This window comes from Sus scrofa, chromosome 15 (genome assembly GCF_054392235.1).
Source record: "Sus scrofa isolate SSC_HxYL_T2T_F1_AM1 chromosome 15, Sscrofa_HxYL_maternal_Yorkshire_Landrace_v2.0, whole genome shotgun sequence".
Taxonomy (NCBI): domain Eukaryota; kingdom Metazoa; phylum Chordata; class Mammalia; order Artiodactyla; family Suidae; genus Sus; species Sus scrofa.
This window is the reverse complement of record NC_139397.1, coordinates 117,487,143-117,510,544: the sequence shown is the minus strand read 5'-3', so window position 1 is coordinate 117,510,544 and position 23,402 is coordinate 117,487,143. Positions and strand designations below refer to the sequence as shown.

General features: G+C 38.6%; 1 protein-coding gene across 4 annotated transcripts in view; it reads left to right on the top strand.

Annotated features, from left to right (window-relative positions):
- The window catches only part of SATB2 (SATB homeobox 2), a 191,150-nt gene that overhangs the window by 21,611 nt on the left and 146,137 nt on the right, over positions 1–23,402 (top strand). For 3 of the 4 annotated variants that reach the window (XM_021076069.2, XM_021076068.2, XM_085000302.1), the window contains exon 3: positions 4,107–4,283. In XM_021076069.2, the coding sequence (XP_020931728.1) occupies positions 4,107–4,283 (177 nt within the window). Of the gene's footprint in view, positions 1–4,106; positions 4,426–23,402 lie in introns of all 4 variants that reach the window. The other variant, XM_085000303.1, reaches the window with a different exon arrangement.

Genomic DNA, 23,402 nt, shown 5'->3' with positions numbered 1-23,402 from the left:
CTTTTCATCCTTTGACCCTTTTGCTGTGGGACGCGTTGAACATTTTAGGTCTTTGTTATTTGCATTTTAAGTAATTAGGCCATTCAGTGATTATTAGCATAATTTTTATTCTGAAGAAATGCTTTATAGTAAGTATTGTGAGCATTGATGGTGGACCCTGAAAAAAAAATTATTGGGTCTCTTTTTTTCCTTTGTAAAATGGTGTTAATACTGATTTTGAAAAAAAGGAAACCAAAGAGATGTCATTGCTTGGGGGCTGTCAGACAGTTTAAGGACATTACATTGTTTAATCCTTACAAACACCCTAGGATGTAGATATTATTATTTACGTTTTAGCTGGGAGGAATTTGAGCCTCAGAGAGGTCAAGTAAATTACCCAAGGTCACTCCCACAGGTTAGTAATAACAGTGCCAGGACTTCGTCTAAGAGTTACTTGCCTCCTGACGCAGAGCTAGTCACCCCTGCTTTAACCACCTCCCCACCCATCTCTGTTCGTCTCTGTTGGAGTGGCTGTGGCGGTGAAGATCAGGTTAACTCTTTATAACTATGCACACTTCCTCAGAAATCATGTCATAATGAAAATGACAATTTGAACATCATAACTAATGACGGTTGGGAAAATGCATTTTTCTAGTAGAGAGAGTCCCGTGGCTTATTTCACCTCTGTGACAGCGGAATTAACCATTTATCCCAATTGTCAGAACAGCTCTTAATTTTTAGCAAATGCTAGGGCTGTGTGCCTGTCCTGCAGATTACCTCCCGCAATTGTAAAAGGCTTAGCGAGGCTTATAATCAAAAGGTTCAAAGTTCTCCACTTGATCATCTGGAGATGGGTCTGTGCTACAATAAAAGAAAAATAATGCCATAAGCTCTAGATATGGGGCTAGGACACAGTGTCTTTCTTTTTTCTTTTTGATTGTGTCTAAATTTTCTTATAAATCCATTTTAGTTTTACATTGCTATTCATTTATTGGAACTTATCTTTTAATTCCTCCCATCCATCCTTTATTTTTTCAAGTGCCTTCCACACACTCTCCCTGTCCTTTCATTCATTGTCACTTTTTTCTTTTTTCAGTCTTTTTTTAATCCTCTTTTGCCTGGAAAGAATGGGGAGACCAAATAGATTACTCTTTTTTTTTCTTTCTTTCTTTTGGAATGTATATTTCTACTTGCCTTTTTGTGGTTCCTTTTCCCCCCTAGGGATTTGCTATTTTTAAAGGCTTTTAAAATTTACACCTTAATTTTCTCTTCCTTACACTTGACCTCGATTTTACTGTTTTACTAGTTTTCATTTCTCTTGTCATTGTCACTAGTAACTGCATCGGTTTTTCCTGCCTTTGTTTTCTTTTGTAAAAACTGCATTTCATTATAAAGATTTCATCATTGGTTTGATCGAATTCTAGTAAAAAAGATACCTTTTTCTAGTGGTTAAGAAAATCTGTTTATGATAGTTTTTGGTATCATATATATATGTGCTTTCGGAAGAGATTCTATTATCATACACTTATACTTAATACTAAATGACTCAAAGTCCTTTTTTTCTTTCTTTCTTTTTTTGAAAGTAAGCGATGCTTATGAGGGCCGAGTGCTTTTTGAGTATGAGGAGTTATTGCTGTCATGTCAGATAAAACCTGCTTCCTTTAATCACTGAACTAAAATGTTTAGGAAATGCTTTGGTCATTGACATTTTCAAAACACAAATTCCAGATGGTATAGACCCTGTGCTTGTAGTATTGTATTTTATCTCTAACTCATGAACTGTTAATATTATTAAAAAAATTAACAAGGCCTTAAGTTTTTTCAGTTGACCATAGACTTGAAGAAGATTTATGGCTCCTAAGTAATGGATACATGATAGCTTATGGAGCAACTGGATTCATTTAAAGGTCTTATCTGTGATTCCCAGATGTGTGACACTCAGATGTTGACATTAGGAACCGCACATGGATTTTCAGCATTGAAACTTATGTACACACAGGTATTAGTGGTGAAGTAGCTTATGGCACCACGGACTACATGGCCCCGTGTGTGTTAAATCATTAAAAATAGAAATCAGCTTGCTTCCTTGGACAAAGATCATATACCAGTATGTAAGAGTTAAAAGGTCTAAATGGAGGCTATTCCCTGCTGCTAAGGACTTTCATGAATGGGTCCTATAAAATGCCATTATGCTTGCTTAGCAAGATTTTATAACACTTTTCACCTGCATCAGGGCAGGAGCCCTGTCAGACTTGTTTTCACTTGTATCACTGGAGCCAGGGGGTTTGCCTGGCACACAGTAGGCAGGAGGTATTCAGGGACTAAACGTTGGATAAATGAATGACCACAGAGATGATTGGGAGGAAATCTAATTTGTATTGTTCATTACATGTCTTACATGTAATTGGGAATAAACTGGGCATTTTATTTATAAAATAAATAAGCTTTGGCTGTGCCAGTGCTGGTCACAATTAAAAGATGTATTTTGTAAGGCACCGGTGTCTAGGCTAAATTCTCTTCTTTGTCTAAAACAAATCAGTCTGCCCTACCCTTATTTCCCAAGTTCCATGGAGCTATACTATGGATAGTGTATGGGCAATGGACAATAATGCTGTTTTGTTGTTCTTACAAGTGAACTCTCAGATAATAGTTGTCCCAGGTATGGAATGGTGTGACTTGTTAGTCTGTTATGCAGGTTTAATAATAATTACTATGATCTTTAATGATAACAATTCTTAATGAGTATTATTATTGTTAATAATGATTGTATTTAATAATTACACCCAATACTTATTATCCTTAATAATAATAATTAGCACGTGGGAACCAGTTATACCATTGTATTATCTTTAGCACAAAAATCTAAATCTGTGACCTGGTAGTTTGCAGAGTATCTGCTCCCACTCTCTGCTTTCCGGGCAACAGGGAGAGGCTTCTAGAAAAACTCCTATGCATTCTGTGTGTCAGAGGCCATACTCATGGATGTCATTTTACACAGAGGTCTTATTTTTATCATGAAGTGCTATCACCGCGACCAGCTAATCTTCCACCTTCCCTATCTCTCTGCCTGCCCACTTTTCCTTCATAACTTTTGATTTTCCTACACAAAGAGAAGACCCAGAGCAGACCCTTATTCCATAACATACTAATTTGTGTGAATTACATATGTGTTTATTACTTGTAAAACTTTGATCTTCTTTGGCCGTGGCTATGTTTAGATTTAAATGCCTGTGTGACTTTAAGAAAAAATAAAAAACAGTTGATAGAAAAACCTTTAGCGAATTAAACATTTTTTAGCTTTTCACACGTTGATACAAAGCAGAGAAATATTTCAGTGACAACAGATTTCAGCAGATTTTCAACTGTACTAATTTGCTTTATTCTTTAGGGTAGTTTACTTCTTTTTTTCTGAAAACACAAGCAGAGATATTCCTTTCTAGTGGTAGTGGGTGTTAATATATAAAACAATTTTTAAAAAGACGAAGTTTCCTATTTGTATGTTTATCTTGACATAAATTAAAGTCATTTAAGGCTTTAGTGAGCCGGGTCTTTTCAGGTTGATTGATGGCCTATTTACCAGGATTTAGAAAAATAAAAGATACAAGAGGGGCTTCTTTTAAATTCCTGTTGAATTTCTTGTACATATTCACGTGATCGCTCAGGCCCTCAAATCAAATATTCCTCCCTACCAGGTATCTTACGACATTTCTAGATGAAAACAGATCTGCTCTGAAAATAATAGTTCTTATGAATAGTTAATGATAAACCCATAGACACAAGGATGCGTGGGTCTAGAAGGTCACCTTGATCTTCCCCTCGAGCTGGCTATTAGCTCGAGGTCTCTCTGGACACCTCTGATAGGTGCACAGCACTTTTTAGGGACTGGAATCTGAGGGCTTCTGCCACTGCTCAGGGCAATTCTGCTGCAGTCTGATAGTAATCATGGAAGGGGAAAAGAAAAATCCACTGCTTTCCCATTAGGCCCATCCGACTAAGAGGCTTGTTTAATCCAAACCACTGGCGATCACAGATGAGCGACTTTTATAACTGTCTCTTCCCTTCTCCTCATGGTGACTGAGATTTGCTTTGTAACATTTGTGTTTTGCTCTTGAATTTTGTCCCCGCAGGTTTGATGATTCCTGTCTTTTGTGTGGTGGAGCAGTTGGACGGCTCTCTCGAATATGACAACAGGGAAGAACACGCCGAATTTGTCCTGGTTCGAAAAGACGTGCTTTTCAGCCAGCTGGTGGAGACGGCGCTCCTGGCCCTGGGGTACTCCCACAGCTCCGCGGCCCAGGCACAAGGTATTTGTGCATCTCCCCTCTCCTCTTGTGCCTCCTGTGTGTCATGATGTGACGAGGAATGTGTTCCCTGAAATAATTCTCCAAACAAGGCTTGGAGGAGAACAGTCAGATTTAGCATCTTTCCCAAAAAGTGAATGGCAGAGTGTTTCTTGGAGAGTCTTGTTTTCTGGTTACTTTGGGAAGCGTTTGACCAGTACCTCTCGAGCCACCAAAATCAACTTGGCATTTCAAAGTGATCATCGAAGGTTTCTTTTGCATGGATACCTCAGTTATTTTCCTTAAGTCCCTAATTTAGTCTCAAAGTGCTGAAGCATTTGAGTCCTCACTTATCCACACTTTCGTATGTGATCTGTAAGCTTTCGGTTTTCTAAATTTTTTGCTTTGGGCCTGCAGCTTCTGCGCTTGATCATCAGCTTTTAGTTAAACAGAAAAATATGTATGCCTCTTGCATACTGTACTTTTGTATCTTTGAAAACCGCTCTGTAGTTCCGATGTGGTCCATTCATTAAAAAACATGTTCAGTGTCTTTGTGATCAATTCATTTTATCTATTTAATTAAATACTAAAATTGCATCATTATTTCAGTGTGTATTGTACAGCACTGGGGAACCCATTGTGAGCTTGGGTTGCTACACTCTGAAGCAGAGTCCATTGTTCTTTCATGCCAAAGAATTGACAAAGCAAATAACAACAAAAATACCCCCAAACCTTGAAAAATGGAAAAATAAATTTTTGAACCAATGGAATGATCATCTTTGTTTTTCCAGCTGAAATGATTGAATTGTATAGTTTATGATAAAGGTTATAACAAAAGGACAGAGACATGTGATTTCCAGGTCTCATTCCAGTATTAATTTTCCTATATTACTGGCCTTACTTCACATTTGTGTATGTGCCATGGATTTTTGCTACTTTTAAAAATGAATTCCTCTTCATATATTTACAGAGAACTATCAGTACGTGCCTCTATCTTAATAAAGATAAGGAAATGGTGAGAGATTAAGCAGTTTATAGAAAGTTACAAATATGGTGACCAAGGTGATGGGACTTAAAATCCCAAGCTCCTGAGTCTGCTTTTGAAAGCAGATTATTACTCTAAAAAATGTTTTAATTAAATACTCAAATTATATCTTAGTTCTATCAAGAAAGCAACCCAGCTGAAACCAGGGGATCAAGAATGTCTTTCCAGGGCCATGGATTATTATGAGTTGAAGTGTGCCCTGAACCCAAGCGTTTGGCCCATCCGGGTGCAGTAGTAATACATACAGCCAAATCATAGAGTCCACTGCTTTCAAAGCAGTGTGATAAAGGATGATTCATTTCCTTTCCTTCTTGTGTGAGGGATTCAAGATTTGATCCCAAGCAAATTGCGTACTGGACACCATTGCTTTTATTTCATGCTATGTGCCTAAATGAAATAAAAGAATTCCCCCTCCTTCCGCCCAATAAACTTTTCATGCCATTTTAGGGATATTTTTCTCTGAATGTAAAGGTCATTGTATCCCACTGCTTGCATCCTGGTGTGCCAGCTTCCTGTTTGACAGGGCTATCCATCTCAGTTAGCACGGCTGCTCAACGCGCCGTGAGCTCACATGTGGAGCACAGAGCACTAAGTGGCCAAGATTTGATTCTTGGCACATGCTCAGGGAAGGGGCTCTCAGGAAATTTGCACGAGGGAGCCACACTGTTCCATTCAGTGGTGTGGACTGGGAGTTCCACTCACCAAGGTAGATGCAGTAGCACGAAATATGGTCTACAGTGGAGGGTTAAACAGAGACAAGTCAAAGCGAATATTTGCTCCCCCCCATTTTTGAAAACCATGGTTAAAAATGACATTTTTAAATAGTATTACCTTTTAAAAAATTGAATCAACATTCTGAAGTGCTCTAGATTACAGATATACTTTATTTTGTAGATAAGCAAAGGTTAATCGTTAGGTCCTGCACTGGAATTTCACAGAGGGGGTAAAAATCAGTTTGTTAATTTTGTTCTAAATGAGATTGGTGATCTCTGTTTTGGGTACATAGAAAAACTAAGAATTGCTTATTTTGAAGTGTATGTATTAGATCTCTGTTGTCATTCACATAATTACATGTGTGCAGTTTGGTGCATATTCATCATAGAAAAAACAGAATGCATGATAAGACAGATGATTCCTGTGCAGGACAAACAGCAGAGTGGGAGAAAACTAGAAAAGGAGGCAGAACAAAACGTGACTGCATATTCAAAGGCCTGAGGTTGTACATATTTAGCTTTCTGTTTTGTTTTTTTGTTTTTCTGTTTTGTTTGCTTGTTTAGGTAATTCCCCCAAGGTGGACCTAGCGAATGACTTTTCAGCAAGGAAACTGTTTCTGAACACTTTTCAGGAAAAGTTAGGCCAAACTAAACTTCAAGGAGAGCTGATTTCTTGAGCCTTTTTTAAAAATTGAGGCTCTTGTCTTTGGAATGGATTAGCAATGAGATCCTGCTGTGTAGCACTGGGAACTATGTCTGGTTACTTATGATGGAGCCTGATAATGTGAGAAAAAAGAATATATACATGTATGTGTAACTAGGTCACCAGGCTGTACGGTAGAAAATTGTCAGAACACTGTAAACCAACTATAATGAGAAAAAATAAAAATCATTATATAAAAAATATATAAATAAATAAAAATAAAAATTGAGGCTCTTGAGGAGTTCCCTTATGGGTCAGGGGGTTAAGCATCCAGCATTGTCACTGCAGTGACTGGGGTCCCTGTTGTGGCAAGGGTTCAATCCCTGGCCTGGGAATTTCCACATGCCCTAGGCACAGCCAAAAAGAAGAAAAAGAAAAAGAAAAAAAAAAAAAATTGAGGCTCTTAAAATGTGATTTTTTTTCATTTTGACATGACCAGAAAATAGATTCAGTGACTGAATTGGAATAGTATTCAGATTGCCTCTAAAAGAGAAAATATATTAGCTCTCTCATTATTTTGGGGTAATATGTTCTAATGACAAGACAGAATCCCTGTGCTCTTATGAATGCAGGAGAGTCAGTTTCTTTTTCTGAGTGGGCGTTCCCTCCAGATGAGCTGAAGGGATTTATTAAGAAAGAATATTTGCTTATAAAGGATGATAGAAATTCCACTAAAATGGAATTCAAGGGTTTCTAATACCCCCTACCCATTTTACAGTAGCTGTCTATTTGAAGCCAGATATTGGGACCCAAGAAGGGATAAGGTCATAAAATAGTGTCATAGTAAATCATGGGCATTATGCTTCTAATTGACCCACACCCTCCATTTCTGAGAACACATACCATTAACTCTGTGATTCTCAAGGATATGAGATGCAGGATTCATCTGATCTGCTGTTTTGAATATACAAAACCCCTAAAGATGGTAGGCTCTTGGCTTTTCCCACAATAGGTAGCCTAAAGCCTAGTAAACAACAAGCAGATTTTACATTGTATGTTGAACTAAGAGTTAGTATATATGGATCAAAAGTGGTCCTCTAGCCTTTTGAAAGAGGTTAACTAGGGAACTGCTATGCAGTAACCCTCCCCACTAAACTCATCGCTCCCTTTATTCATCTTTCTTCTTTCCTTTCATCCTTTCAGTTTTGCTCCACAAGGCTTTTGGTAATAGCCTGGGCCTCTCCACTTTGTCAAGAGAATTCTCTGTCCCACTGATTAAGTAGCTATTCGTACTTGCGAAGGTAGACGGTGGACTTTGAGAGGTGGCGGTGATGGCAACGTGATTGCTCACTGTGTACATTTGACTTTATTTGTAGGTGGACGTCTTATCTCTCTCTCCTGCTTCCTATTTCAAATTTATTTTAAATTTTGTATTAAACTTTATTTTAGACCAGAAATTATTACATTTTATTTTAATCATTATATTTTAGGGCTGCAAGTGTAGCATATGGGAGTTCCCAGGCTCTAGGGGTCGAATCACAGCTATAGCCGCTGGCCTACACCACAGCCACAGCAATGCCAGATCTGAGCTATGTCTGCAACCTACACCACAGCTGGTCCTTGTGGCTGGTTATTTTTGGGGTCATGAGTATGAAAAAATTATGAGTTTAAGAGGAAATGTATTAATCAACATTTTTTTCTTATTTGTGTTAGAATAATTAAATTTATGTAGTGGTTTAGAATATTTTTTAAAAGTGACAGAAATTTGTTTAATGCCATGTTATGGGAATCAAGCAGAGTGCCACATATAGCCACAGTTATATAAAATTTCACATATTTGCATAAAAAAGACAAAGGAAGTATATTAAAATATCAGTGGGGTGGGTGGTGGTATTATTATGTGGGATTTTCTTCTTTTGCTAGTCAGAAAAATAATAAGAATAATGACATTCCTGTCACAGCTCAACAGTAATGAATAGACTAGTATCCACGAGGACAAGGGTTGGCTCCATGGTCCTGCTCAGTGGGTTAAGGATCTGGTGTTTCCGTGCGCTGTGGTGTAGGTCACAGATACAGCTTGACTTTGGCGTTGCTGTGGCTGTGGTGCAGGCCAGCAGCTACAGCTCTGATTTGACTCTTACGTAGCCTGGGAATTTCCATATGCCGTGGGTGTGGCCCTAAAACGACAAAAAAAAAAAAAAAAAAAAGGATAAAATTCTACTTTTTACATTAATTTTTCACTGAAGTAATGAAAGCTGGTATTTCCACCTTATTACCTAATTTTGATAAGCAGTTCACTTTGTCCCTAATTTATCCCATGTGTGAAAACTTGTACATGATACAGATGCATTTTCATTTTAAAATTAAAAAAGAATCAGTAAGTCATCATTGAGCCTCTCTGATGTATATAAACTAACGGAGTTCTTAGAGATTTTTTTTCTTTCTCAGCCACACCTGTGGCCCCAGATATGGATGTTCCCTGGCCCCAGCCAGACATTGAACCCATGCCACCACAAAGACAGTGCTACATCCTTAACCTGCTGTGCCACATCCAGAGCTCTCAAGGGTTTGTTTTTTTTTTTAATTGAAATATAGTTGATGTACAAGGATTTTTCTAAAGTTTTAATAGTGTTGGATAATATAAATTGAGCATTTACGATGTCAGTCACTATTCTAAGATTTACAGTACTGACTCATTTCTCTTTAACAGTTTCCCATTTCATAGATGAGGAAACTGAGGCAATTAAAGAGGGGAAGTTGCTGTGGGGGGCTAGTGGGTGGAAGAGGTAGGATCTGAAGCCTAGTTCACCACCTCCTGAGTCAGGCCCCCTAACCACAAGCTGTCCTGTGACAGACCTGATCAGTGGGAGTTTAGAGTTGAGGTAGGAGTCAATCTTTTTTTTTTTTTTTTTTTTTGCTTTTTAGGGCCACACTTGTGGCATATGGAGGTTCCCAGGCTAGGGGTTGAATTGGAGCTGTAGCTGCTGGCCTACACCACAGCCACAGCAACTCGGGATCCTTAACCCACTGAGAGAGGCCAGGGATCGAACCCGCATCCTCATGGATCCTAGTCAGGTTCGTTAACTGCTAAGCCATGAAAGGAACTCCAGGAGTCAATTCTTAGTAAATGCTTGCTCTTGTGCTTTTTGACATAAGACCTAAAAGACAGGAATTTTTACATACATAATGATTGTATATTCAATAATAATAAGTTATACATATTTCATTTCCATGATGAAATATATAGTTTTTTTTTCCAGGTGACTGAGACAGATGTCATTAAAAACAAAAGACAAGCCTCACAGAATTGTTTATTCAAGCCAACTCCTAAAACTAAAGAGAGAGGGTGTACAGTAGGTTGAATAATCCAGATATACCTTTCTTCTTATGAAGCCAAAATAATTCCTGATAGGCAGATAAAGCATATTCCTTAGCAATTCTCATCTTCAGATTAATTACTTCAGTAGTATTAAATGCCTACTTTGTGTCACTCACTGTTCTAGGTTATGGGGATAAAAGAACTGGAATAAAATCTTGCCTTCAGGAGTTCTGTTGTAGCTCAGCAGAAATGAACCCGACTAGTATCCATGAGGATTCATGTTCTATCCCTGGCCTCACTCAGTGGGTTAAGGATCTGGCATTGGCATTGCTGTGGTTTAGGTCGCAGATGCCGCTCAGATCTGGCGCTGCTGTGGCCGTGGTATAGGCCAGAAGCTGCAGCTCCGGTTTGACCCCTAGCTGGGAACTTCCACATGCCACACCTGTGGCCCTGGGGAGAAAAAAATCTTGCTTTCAGTGGAGTTTACACAAGAAAAGTTTACTATGTGGGTTACTGGTTGATTTTCACCCTCTGAGCTCAAAAATACTAAATGTTGAGGCTCAGGGGAATAGAAATACACATAAAATTTGTTTACAAATTTGGTTCTGATTTATAACTAAATGTTCATTTTGTTCCTGGAAAACACTTAAGAATTTCTCTTCCTCTTGTTAGCTTTTGGAAATAGATGACAAAATGGGAAATATGGGTTAAATGTCTAGGAAATCCTTGCTTTGCCACATTAAAGAAAGCTATTTATTTGACTCTTCTGTCCATTGTTGTCACCATTTGAAAAATAGGCCTATCGTTGGCTTTGATTTTTATTGATGAAACAAACTCTTTTGCTCTCAGAGGCCCATTTCTTCAGAAAGCAAGGTTGGCACCTGTGGTAGGAATTTAGTCGATGTTAGTCCATGAACAAATGAACTTACATGTATTTATTATACTGGAGAAATAGGCATTCAACAATTAGCAACGTATAGTCAATTTTGTTTCATTTATGCCTTGTCCACTTCTTACCTTTTTCCCACTGGATTATTTCTTTTGTCTTTTTTTTTTTTTTTTTTTGTCTTTTTAGGGCCACATCCAAGGCACATCGAGGTTTCCAGGCTAGGGGTCCAATCGGAGCTATATCCCTGGCCTACACCAGAGCCACAGCAACACGGGATCCGAGCTGCATCTGCGACCTACACCACAGCTCATGGCAACACCAGATCCTTAACCCACTGAGGGAGGCCAGGGATCGAACCCAGGTCCTCATGGATGCTAGTTAACCTCATGGGTTTGTTAACTGCTGTGCCAAGACAGGAACTCCCTTAGTAGCATTACATATCCAGTCAAGGTTCAGATTTTCCTAATTTACTAAATACATGTATATAATTCAAATCTGGAGGCATACAAATTTATGTATTACACTTGATGTATCTCATAAATCTTTGACTCTATGGGTTTCCCATTCTCTTAAATTTAAAAATTTTTGAAACTTATGTCTGCTGCTTTAATTCAGAATTGTTTTTATCTTGCTAAACTTAATGAAAACCCTACTCCTATAAATGCCTGCAAATACTGTGATTTCAAATAAACAATTAGTAAACTCAATCATAACCTTGGACAGTAATTCACGCTTTTTTTTTTTTTTTTTTCTGAAGGAGGATGGTTAAAAGACATGTTGTCTAGAGCTGAAAGGTTTTTCATGCTCTGAAAGTTTGACATTCTCCCTACTGAAAATGTTTTAAATGATCTCTTCTTGCCTTGTCTTTCTTAGTTTCTTTCTTTGGTTCTTGCCCTCTCCCCCCCCCCCCCCCCCTTTTTCTTCTTTAATTAAACTCTCATGTTTGGGAGACTCTCAGATGTTTTTTCTTTATAAGGGCAATGTTGAAAAAGGTGCATATTTAGACATTTTAGGCCTTGGAGCAAGCTTTTAACAAACAAGCTGCTTTTTACAAAATTCTGTGGCTCTCAAAAGAGAGCTAAAAAAGCTACCCAAAATTGCTGTTAACCGTGTTCAGCCCTCATTAGAGCTGGACAGGCCAAAATGTAAAATACTGTCTGGGCCGACACAAATCTTTAACAAGCCCCCATACTCTTCTCTCCTCTTCTGTATAAAATTAAATATTCATGTATGTGTGTGTGCACATATATTTCTTCACCTGCACACAGCAAAACCTGAAACAGTACTTTTTCTCTAAATGGCAGGGGAAAAATAATGATCTTCTTCCTTCTTTGTCTAATATATACTTAAAATCAAATATCTAACATAGGTGTTTATAGTTCTGTATTCTTTGTATCTGTTTATGCTGTCATAAACATGTGTTATTTAAAATACATAGATATGTAATTATGGCTCACATGAAAGTGAGCTGATAGAATTATTGTCTATATATAAATTTGTAGAGGGGGAAACCCTATCCAACTTGATTTGTTGAATGCCTAGGAATTGAGTAGGAAGTACTCTTGATTAAAAAAGGGGGAAAAAAAGTGTTAAGGACAGTGAGTAAAAAAAAAAAAAAATCTACTTTCACTTTACATCTGACCTTGCAATTTCTCCCAGAATGTCCAGCTGAAAAAATTATATAGGGGGAAATAATTCATTAAAAAAAACTACCTCATTATTTTCTCTATTATGAGGGAAGTGTTTTACAATGCTTACAGTTATCTGTTTTGTTTGGAGCAATTGGCCTTGGTGGCCATTAGCTTTGGTGTATTTTTTTTTTTTTTTTTTTTTTTTTTGGCTGCCCCCGTGGCACATGGACGTTTCCCAGCCAGGGATTGAATCTGAACCACACCTGTGACCTACACCTCAGCTGTGGCAACACCAGATCTTTTAACCCACTGTGGTGGGCTAGGGGGTTGAACCCGTGCCTCCATGGCAAACCAAGCTGCAGTTGGATTCTTCAGCCACAGCGCCACAGCGGGAACTCCTGATGTATTTTTTAAACTGCTTAAAATCCTTCTAAAGGATTGCCCATGACCTGGAGGGGACTGATATCTGAGGTCTGCATTTTGGCATTCATGTAAAACCACCCATGTTAAACAGATTGACCCACAGTGATATACAACTTTTATTTAATTATTAAAGTATGTCACATTAAAAATATATGGCTTTTGAGGAGTTATGAGTAGGAAACCTACAATCTAAAATTGGTGATACTCTGATACAATTTATATTGTGATTAATTTTTTATTCTATTCCCTTCAAAAATATAACTTTTACTAATGTATAGATTTAAAGTGCAGGGTAGACTCATTTGCTGAGAACCCACATCTTTTTGTGCTTTAGGAAGATGCAGTAGAGATTCCGTTGAAGAAACTCATTTGGTAAAAAGCATAGTCATAAATGATACAATAGACAGTGCTGTTACCTTTTGGGTAGATCCTTTATATTTAAAGCTCTGCATTGATAAGATTCTCAGTCTTGGTGCTATACCAGTCATATTCCAGTTCTGAAGAAAGTCTATTTTGACATTCGTGATGGACAGTAAAAAATTCATGGCCATAGAGAATTTTGTAATAATAAAGTGCTTTATAAAAACTCCCTGCTTCCTTTTCCCCCTTTTGTATATGGATAAGAGCTCTGTCATCTACATCTTATTTATAATTTGTTAATTTTTTGTGAAATTGTGAAATTGTAGATATTTTATTTCTTATCTTAATGTATATTTTTCATTTATACTTTGAATGTCCCAATTTTCTTAGATACCATATTATTGTATTTAAACATCTTTATGGGATATCAACTCCATGATAATTCATTATTGTGTAGTGTCAGAGGGCAGTTTATCTATGACCTTTATAGGCAGCTTGGCACTTGAAGCTGAGCCCTGTGATGTCAGGAGCCTCTTCTGTCTGTGGTGTAACAGAGCTCGGCAGTATCCGTGGGAGGTGAGAGTGAAGAGCAAGCATTCAGCTGGCCATTTGGTCACTCATGGGCTCCTTGGTTTGGTTTGCAAGGTGCCAGATAGATTTTATATGATTGTGATGAACATTTAAAACCCAGTGCTTTGAAAAGCAGTGTTTTTTTGACAGCAGCTTTGGGCACTCTAAAGAATCTTGGGTCAAGATTCTGCTTGCTCAAAGGCAATAATTAACAAAATTATTTGTGTGTCAATGAGAGAAAACACAAAGGTTTTTCCCTATCTATCTGCCCCATTTTGGTTTGAAGAAATATTACCCAGGACAGAAGAGCAAATCTGCACTACTGTTTTACAAGCTCATTACTCAGGTTGGAAAAAATTGCTGCAGGCTATATGCAAATAGACAGTGCCCGAGGTTTCTCTCAGCTGGCAGGGAGAAATCCACCCAACATATTCTTTCTGTCAGTTTTGTAAATCAAAGAATAAGTTGCTGGAAAGCTCATAGCACAGATCTCTGTCCTCAATGATTTGGTTCTACAAGCCCTAATAATCTCCCAGGTGAAAACTGGGTCCGTCATCCTGGGAACCAAATTAAGAGGGCAGTCTGTTCTTAATCAAAAGCTCTGACCAGTTTTACCAACTTCAGATGGTGGTTCTTTTCGAGAATACATGCTCCAGAGCCAGAGTAATAAATAACAATTTAAATGTCCTGTTTTATTAATATAGTGATTCCTTAAGGGAAGGGGAAGGCTTCTTTGAAAGGGGATCTGCTTTAGACACTCTGCGAGGAAACAGATATCAGAATTATTATTATTATTATTGCTATTGAGGCCTGCACCTGCGGTATATGGACATTCCCAGGCTAGGGGTTGAATCAGAGCTGCAGCTGCCGGCCTATGCTACAGCCATGGCAATGCAGGATCCAAGCTGTGTCTGCAGTACACCACAGCTTATGGCAACGCCAGATCCTTAACCCACTGAGTGAGGCCAGTGATCCAGCCTGTGTCCTCATGGATACTAGTTGGGTTTGTTACCACTGAGCCACAATGGAAACTCCAAGATGTGAGAATTATTTGGAAAGAAAGCACTTTATTAAGATCTCTAGTCCTCTAGAGCATCATTGGAAGGAGTGTGGTTGAGTTTTACTGTTCCCTTTTTGTTTTTCTTTTTTTCTTTTTTTTTGGCTTTCTAGGGCTACACCCTTGGCATATGGAAGTTCCCAGGGTAGGTGTCTAATCGGAGCTACAGCTGCCAGCCTACACCAGAGTCACAGCAATGCAGGATCTGAGCCTCATCTGCAACCTACACCACAGCTCATGGCAACGCTGAATCCTTAACCCACTGAGCAAGGCCAGGGGTCAAACCTGCAACCTCATGGTTCCTTGGTGGATTTCTTTCTGTTGCACCACGACGGGAACTCCTTACTGTTCCCTTTTTATGGAGAGGGGCATTACAAAGAATCTTTTAAAGATTGTACCTTAATTATCTGGCTCTGTCACGTTCATTCACTGAAATATTTCTTGAGTGCCTAGATGTGCCAGGTATTGTTCTAGGTGTTGGGGATGCAGCGAAGAACCAAACCAAAGAATCCTGCCCTCACAGTACATCCCAGTAGGGGAGATAGAGAATAAACTATAAACATACAATAAAGTGTTAGATAGGACCTGGCAATAAATTATGCTTATATTGACCCTATTCTTTCCATCTTGTCTAGAAGGAGGTTTTGGTACATTTGGGCATCTGGAAAGTAGCCACTTAGCCAGAACGAAGTTGAAGAGTTTGTGTGTGTGGTGGTGGTGGGGTTTGTCTTTTGTCTTTTTAGGGCCACATCTGCGGCATATGGAGGCTCCCAGGCTAGGGGTCTAATCAGAACTGTTGCCGCCCCGGCCGCCGCCACAGCCACAGCAATACCAGATCCGAGCAGCTTCAGTGACCTACACCACAGCTCACGGCAACACCAGATCCTTAACCCACTGAGCAAGGCCAGGGATCAAACCTGCATCCTCATGGTTCCTAGTCAGATTTGTTTCCTCTCTGCCATGACGGGAACTCCTAAAGTTGAAGGTTTTGAATGGGGTTTGAAGATTAAAAAGAAAAGGATGTAGGTGCTTGAAAGCGTAAATTTCAGTTTTCTGAAACATTTACCTATTGGAACTTTCTCAAGTTTGGAATAGGACCACTGTAACATTGTCAGAATTAGCTTAGAATTATGCCATGGTTTAGTTTTTATGAGGGAAACTGAAATTTTTATGTAATAGACATGCTATGAATATATTTAATAAAGTTAATGTTATTAACTCATGAATAATATTAGGCACTAATTTTTATTTAATGCTTCTTATACACCAGATACTCTTCTAGGTGCTTCACGTATGTTCAATCATTCAATCCTCATAATAACTCCCATGAAACTAAGTACATGATGTAATTGTTCACATTTTACCAATGAAGAAACTGAGATTCAAAGAGGTAAATTGCTTGACCGACACCAAAAACCACTCTAGAAAATATGTACTTAGTGAGTATCCCATTCAGTGGCATTATATTTCTAGTCTGCCAATTTGATCTGGAATTCAAACTAAGAGTAATTATATTTTACAGGCATAAACCAAAGATTGACATTTTGGAATTAGTAAGTGAACATATATATGTTTAAATTGAGTAGAGGGCTTGTTTTGAGTTTAAATAACAAAATTGAACTTGCTATCTTGGGATGGCATTTCATGAGAACTTATTTTTTATGAGACCCCCATTTTCGTATATCCAAGCTCCTTATAAACTTATACATTTAGAAAAACCACAACTCTTTTTAGTAACAAATACTTGTTAATTATAGGAAACTAAAAAATACAGAGAAAGGAAAAATAAGACTCCTCCCACCATGGACCTACCACCTAGAAATAAATGTAGGTAATACTTTGAGGCACTCTTCCGCAGTTATAGTGCTGGGCATTCTTTTATGTAGTTGAGGTCACATATGCAATATTTTCATCTGTGGTTTTCCACTTATAATGTATAATTTACATATTCTACATTATTATTTCTAATATGACATAATAGTCAAGTTTTTGGTTTTCAAATCAAATGTGATTTTCTTTTGATGATCTAGAAGGATTTACGAGTGGTCAGTAAATTAGGAAGTGTTAGTACAGACGCTGTGCCGAGGCCAAGCTGGACAATCAGAGTGACCAACTCCAGTGTTTATGTGAGAATGTAGTTATCCTATGAAAGTAAGTTTCTTCTCAGTTCATTGCAGGTAAAAGGCTGATTATTTGAAAAATAATCCTGGCATTGACCTGCTTTCTTTCTTACCTCTTGCCTCATGGTAAAGAGTTAAGTTTTTTAATGTTGGAAAAGAGTTAAAAGACATTGTGTCATTCAGGAAACTTTGGTTAATTGATTGCATATTTTGTTTTTATAATAGCCTTGTTCTTACCACATTTTGGTCTTTCTCCTCTTTAAAAAACACATACGCAGCATTGTGTGGGTTAGTTACTGAGTGCTTACTAGTTTCCCAATGACAATCCTGTGTTAAAGATGTCCCTTGGCCCAGGAATTAATAACTGATGACAGTTTGTCCATTTTTTAGCCTCTGGTTTTTGCTTCGTGCAGTAGGATAGAGATTTTCTGAAAGTCACTGGGGGAAACTTTTAGGGAAGATTTTTTTCCCTGAGTTTGAATTAATTGAGTACAGCTCACTACTGGAGGTAGGGAATTTGTCAAACAAGTCATGAAAGCTCCCAGGCCTGCAGGAGACATGGGTGGTTCTCCCTTTTGGTGGTTTGTTTCTTGAGGACCTCAGATCCTGCTGGGCATGGGAAAGAGGTGAGCATCTCTCCATCTCCCTTCTGTTATATTTGTTCTAAGACTGAAACAACTTCTTTTCATTGTCTTCCCTGTAGCTTAGCAGGGGTAAGATGGTTTAGTTAGAAGTCACGCATGTGGAGTTCCCATTATGGTGCAGTGGTTAACGAATCCGACTAGGAACCATGAGGTTTCGGGTTCGATCCCTGGCCTTGCTCAGTGGGTTAAGGATCCGGTGTTGCCGTGAGCTGTGGTGTAGCTCGAAGACGCGGCTCGGATCCTGCCTTGCTGTGGCTCTGGGGTAGGCTGGCGGCTACAGCTCCATTAGACCCCTAGCCTGGAAACCTCCATATGCCTTGGGAGTGGCCCTAAAAAAGGCAAAAAGACCAAAAAAAAAAAAAAAAAAAAGTCACACGTATTAGCCATCTACCCTGCACCCTTTCCTAGCAGTGTCATTGCACCCTTTCCTAGCAGTGTCATTGGCTTTTTCCAGTCATCCATGCCATTCTAGTCATCTCCCTTTTGTGTGCTTTTCTGGAGTCATTCAGTTCATGCTGAATTCTGTCCTCAGAGCCAGGGATCACTCTCTTCCTATGAGATGATGTTAGTGGCCCTTGTTAAAGAGAAGTATGTGCTTTCAATAAGTATTTAGGTGTGTTTTCGTAATAGGCATAGGAAGGACTGGTCAGGATTTATGTAACCCAAATTATTTATTAAAATGTACTTATGTGACCAAAAAATATCAATTCGTATGATCTATGAGTTTTAATTATGAAACCATTGTTTTGTCATGGTTTAACACATTAAGTTATAATTTGCTACTCTGTTCCTTTTTTCACTTGTAATCCCTAGTGGACATTAAAATGCACCCATTTGCAGTTTTTTGTTTTTTTTGTTTTTTTTTTTTTGGCTGTGGCCATTCCTGCAAAATTTGGAAGTTCCTGGGCCAGGGATCAAACCCATGCCACAGCAGCAACCAGAGCCACAGCAGTAACAACACCGGATCCTTAACCCACTGAGCCACCAGGGAACTCCCCCATTTGCAGTTTAACATCGTTAAGATCAATAACTGCTTTTTTGTCTTATTTATTAAAGGAAAATTTCCTCTTGTGACTAATAATAGGATTATGACTTTGTCTGAGTCTTTCAGCAGATATTAATTCAGCCAGGTAAATAAAAAAGAATAGGCTCAACTCTGCTGTAAATCAGGAGAATTTAAAACACATGTGGGTGTGGTGTCTTCTCTCAGGAGACTGAGATGTCATTTGGTACTTGATAGGGGGTCTTGGCTGCATTGTTTTGAAGTTTACTAAAATAACCAATTTATTAGTCCCCAAAGGACACCCCAATAGGATATTTTTCTCTTGTCCCTCACTGGAATACCTCAGTATTAGTAAGACATAATCTTGTTATGTTTTCATGTTATGGTTACTCCTTTAAAAAAAAAAAAAAGGAGTGGCATGCATATTGTTGCCAGTTATAGTGCTAGTGACCTCAGAGCTTGCTATGTGCCAGGGCATAGGGTAACTTCTTTAATACTCATGAACCATGTATGGCAAAGGTCTGATTATCCACATTTTACAGCCGAGGAAACTGAGGCACAGAGAGGTCAAGTGAATTACCCCAGGGTACTCCGCAAGTAAGTGGTGGAGCCAGGATTCAGATGTTGAAACCCAGGCATTCTGCTTCTTGAGATAGTGGCTTAGTCACTACACCCTGCCTCTGTGGGGCATGATTAGACACTGTTGTGATAGTGAATATAAATAAAGGCCTGACCTAATATAACTAGACAAACTCATTAAAATGCTACGTACCTCTTTTTCCTTTATTTATCTTGTCTTCTTAGTTGATTGAGGGACAGGAACTTCACAGACTTTATGGGTGCCTTCTACTTAATCTGAAATATTTTGATGCTTCCGGAAAAGTGAGATGATTTAATTTCACATATAATTGCATGAGGAATTATAAATTATGTTTTCTAAAATACCTATGACACTAAACCACAAAATGAGCAGATAAAACTGATTTGTTCTCTGACAAATCAAGATATACGGCAGTGTTTTTGTTACAAGTGCCGTCGGTGGGGATGGAGCAGCTGAACAAGCTGCAATATGACAGGAGCGTTCCCAGGCGGCACTGCTTGCACAGGGCATCCCGAGGTGATTTACAACCCCTACTAAAGTTTTTTGTTTGTTTGTTTTTGTTTTTGTTTTTAAAAACACACTGTCAAGTAAAGCCCAGGTTGAACTACTGAAGTCATGAAGTGCAGATAGAGCTTTGTAACTAACCTTCCTGAGCATGAACTTATTCTTCAGGAAAAAGTTGTTTTATCCTGTGGAGAGAATGGACCATTTTCAAGGCACTGGGAGGTGACATTTAGAAAATTCTCCCTCTTAAGTGCATTTAAGTTTCCTGGAAGGTATGTGTTGACTTCTTCTGGAGGGCAATTTATTTATAGTAAGACTTGAGTAAGAATTCTTTTTTATTCTCTCTGGACTAAAAACAGAGTGTGTTGTAGGTCTCTGTGGTGGTGAAAGGCCAAAAACTCAAAATTTGGATCTTGTGAGTTTAAGCACTTCTCAAAGGACCTGTGTCCCTAAGCTGCCACAGTCATTTGTTTGTCCTGAATTTAAAAAAGACTTTGAAATGTGTGGAACCAAAGTAGTTCTGTTTGTCATACTAGGGATTCTGGGAAAATAAGAGTGTTATCTTCTGTGTGGGAGAGATTGATATGGGTTGATTGCTGGTAGTACTGGATTATTGCACTGGTTTTGTTGGATGATGATGGGCTTTTCACTGAGTCTGCCAAAATCACTCACCTGGTCCCTTTTGTGATCCTGACAGCCGATTTACGACGGATGGGGAGGAATGGGAGGGAAGATCAGATCTTTGGGTCAAAGACAAAAGCAGAACTTCATAAGGCAGGTCATGATCTATGTTGTATCAAATTCCAGCCTGACAGATGAATTCAGATATAAGGAGAAGGTTTTCTATGTCCCTGGGACTTGTATTAGATGCTTTATTTAATATTTTCTCTTTAGGTACATTTTCTATTATGTGTAACGGAATTGGTTGAAAGTGGTTATCTAATTTAAGCGTTAGAATTTATCAAACAAACCAAATGAAACAACACATGGTATTGTACAACCCTGTGAGGAAGTGGAAGTAAGCCAGGTTAAGTTTTGAAAGTCAATGTGACTGATAACATTTCACAGGTGTACAATAGTTTTTTGTTTTTTTTAAAAAAACAAATATCTAATTTCCAACATAATGAATGTAAATGGTTAAAAGCATATGAACTTGCTAGTTTCTTTCTTTAGGGCATTGCTAGGAATTGCTGGCGAAGAGCCGACGGTGGTGGCTTAGCGCATCTGCTCTCAGGCCAGCAGAGAGCAAGCTGTCCAGCTCATGTGGTCCAGCAGGGCCTTGGGTCTCCAGTGCTAGGTCTTCGGCAGTCCTGGTCTTGTTGAGGACAGGATGGCAGAATGTGTTGTTAGGTTTTGTGGAGTTTAACTACTGGGCTTTTAATCTCGCTTTTACCACTTCCCAGTTCTGGGACTCTCTGCCCTGCCTCCTGGTCTATAAAGTAGGGGTAATAATAATCATCTCCTTCCTAGGGTTGTTAGAAAGATTAAAAGAAACAATCCAGATAAGGTACTTTACACAGGGTAAGGGCTGGGTACAGGTTTGTTGTTATAATTACTGTCACTGTTATTAATACTTTACAAAGCAGAAGCCAGATATTGTACATTAATTTTTTGTTTGTTTGCTTTCCATAGTCTCCATTCACATAGTTCCTCATTCTGAGATTCTGGATGTGAATTACCAATATTATTTTCTCAATCATTTTGATTATTTTTACAGTATAGGATACACTCTGATACTCATAGTGTTTTGATCGACAGAATCCTATTCCAGGGCTCCACGTCAGCTTGGAAAAGAGTTGATTTCTTTTTTTGTGGACAAAGTGTTCTGCACTGCATTGACTTCACTTTTTTTCAAAGAATTTAGTCCATATTTCATATATGCTAACAATGTAATAAAATCCCCCCCCCCCGCAATCATCTGGTTGAGATTGTGTGATTTTAAAAAAAGAAATGGCTTTTATTCATAACAAATGAAAATATTAAATATCACTAATGGCTTTATAATCAAATGAGCTAATTTTATAGTCGAGTGACAAACACATAGCATCTGTTCAATCTTCTCCTTCTCTTACGCTCTAAATTTCAGGTTACCTAAGTAGGAATGCCACTTGCCTATAGTGGAGTTTATCTATACACAGCTTTTCTGCAGTTGTCATAAAAAACAGGCTATTTTCCCTGTCATTCATTCCTCTTCCAAAATAATTGTTCATATCTTTTCTTCTGCTGAGGTTCCACTTGTGGGACTGCCTCAAAACAAATCTGGGGCTGTGTGGAGCGGAAGGAATGTAAATGTTTTCCCTAGGGACACATTGTCAATAGGTATTTGTGTCATGGAAAATTTGAATGTCATGTCACCTTTGAATCATGGCTCCTTTTCATTCTCCTTCCTGGAGCATCTTATAGGAGATAGCTTCACTTTGGTCCACTTTTACACACACTAAATGATCACAGCTTAAAGAAAAAAAAGTAAACAATGATAGTTGTATAAAGAGCCCAACTAGGTAAAGGTAATAGGTCATGTTATGCTACGTCCAGTTACTGTGCAACATGATGCAGTTAGCTTGTAAAAAGGGCAGTAAGAAATGAACCGGCAGTGAACTCCGAAGTAGCAGTTTTAATTTATTCTGATTTATTAACTTCTTTTCCCCTCATCTCTGTAGCCTTCTTCCATTCTATTTCTCTCCTTTCTCTTAGTATTTAAAATATTTCTGTCTCTCCTTGCCCTTTTTTTTTTGAGCAATATTATTTTAAAAAAAATTTAAGGATGAATTACCTGTGGGGAAACACAGCATTTGAAGACTTTTCCCCTGCCAGCTAGTAGATGTGTGGTCCCACTGTGTTTTGGTATGGGTTTATTTTAATATTAGAATTACCAACTGAAAGCTAATAATACTCTAAGAAAAGTATAATTATGAAGGTAAATCTGTATCAAAAATTGCATGGTATACCTCAAAGTCAAATATAATTATTAGGGGATAGTCTCCTATTTGATAATTATCCATTCATAGATTTGTACATAAAGTAGTGTTTTAAAAATTGTGTATTTTTAAAATTCATTCAGTTTTTCCCACAAAGTATAATCCACTAGATTTTAGGTAAAATAACCCACTTTGGTATAATAGAACCACACCTATATCGAAATAACTGAAACACACTAAAATAGAAATATAATGTTCCTTCTGCCAAATATTATGATGTGGCTCCTGCCAAGTCCCGGTGCCCACTCCCTTCTGGATCCAGTTGTCCTATTTTTAACTTTCCCAAGTACTCACCCCTGCCGAGGCCTGTGCATATGACAGCTACCTCCTTACCCTGTGGCCATTTGCAGTGGCAGTGGGGGCAGTGGTGATGCTCCAAGCCAGCAGAGGGGGGTTGGTGGGGCTGGGAGCAGCCCTGCAGAGAAGGCCAGCTCTCAGGGAGTGGCTCAGGGCCTGGAGGCTGTCCTCAGAGGCCGCAGAGAGTAGGATGGAACCTCGCATCAGGAAGGAGACAGGCTGGCTCAGGAGGGGCACGGTGCAGGTGCTAAGGGACTAGCTTCTAATCATAAAGGTTTACGCGGCCACCGCACACTTGTGTGGGGAGGCATTCGAGAGGTGATGGGTCACTTGGCAGTGAGCAAGC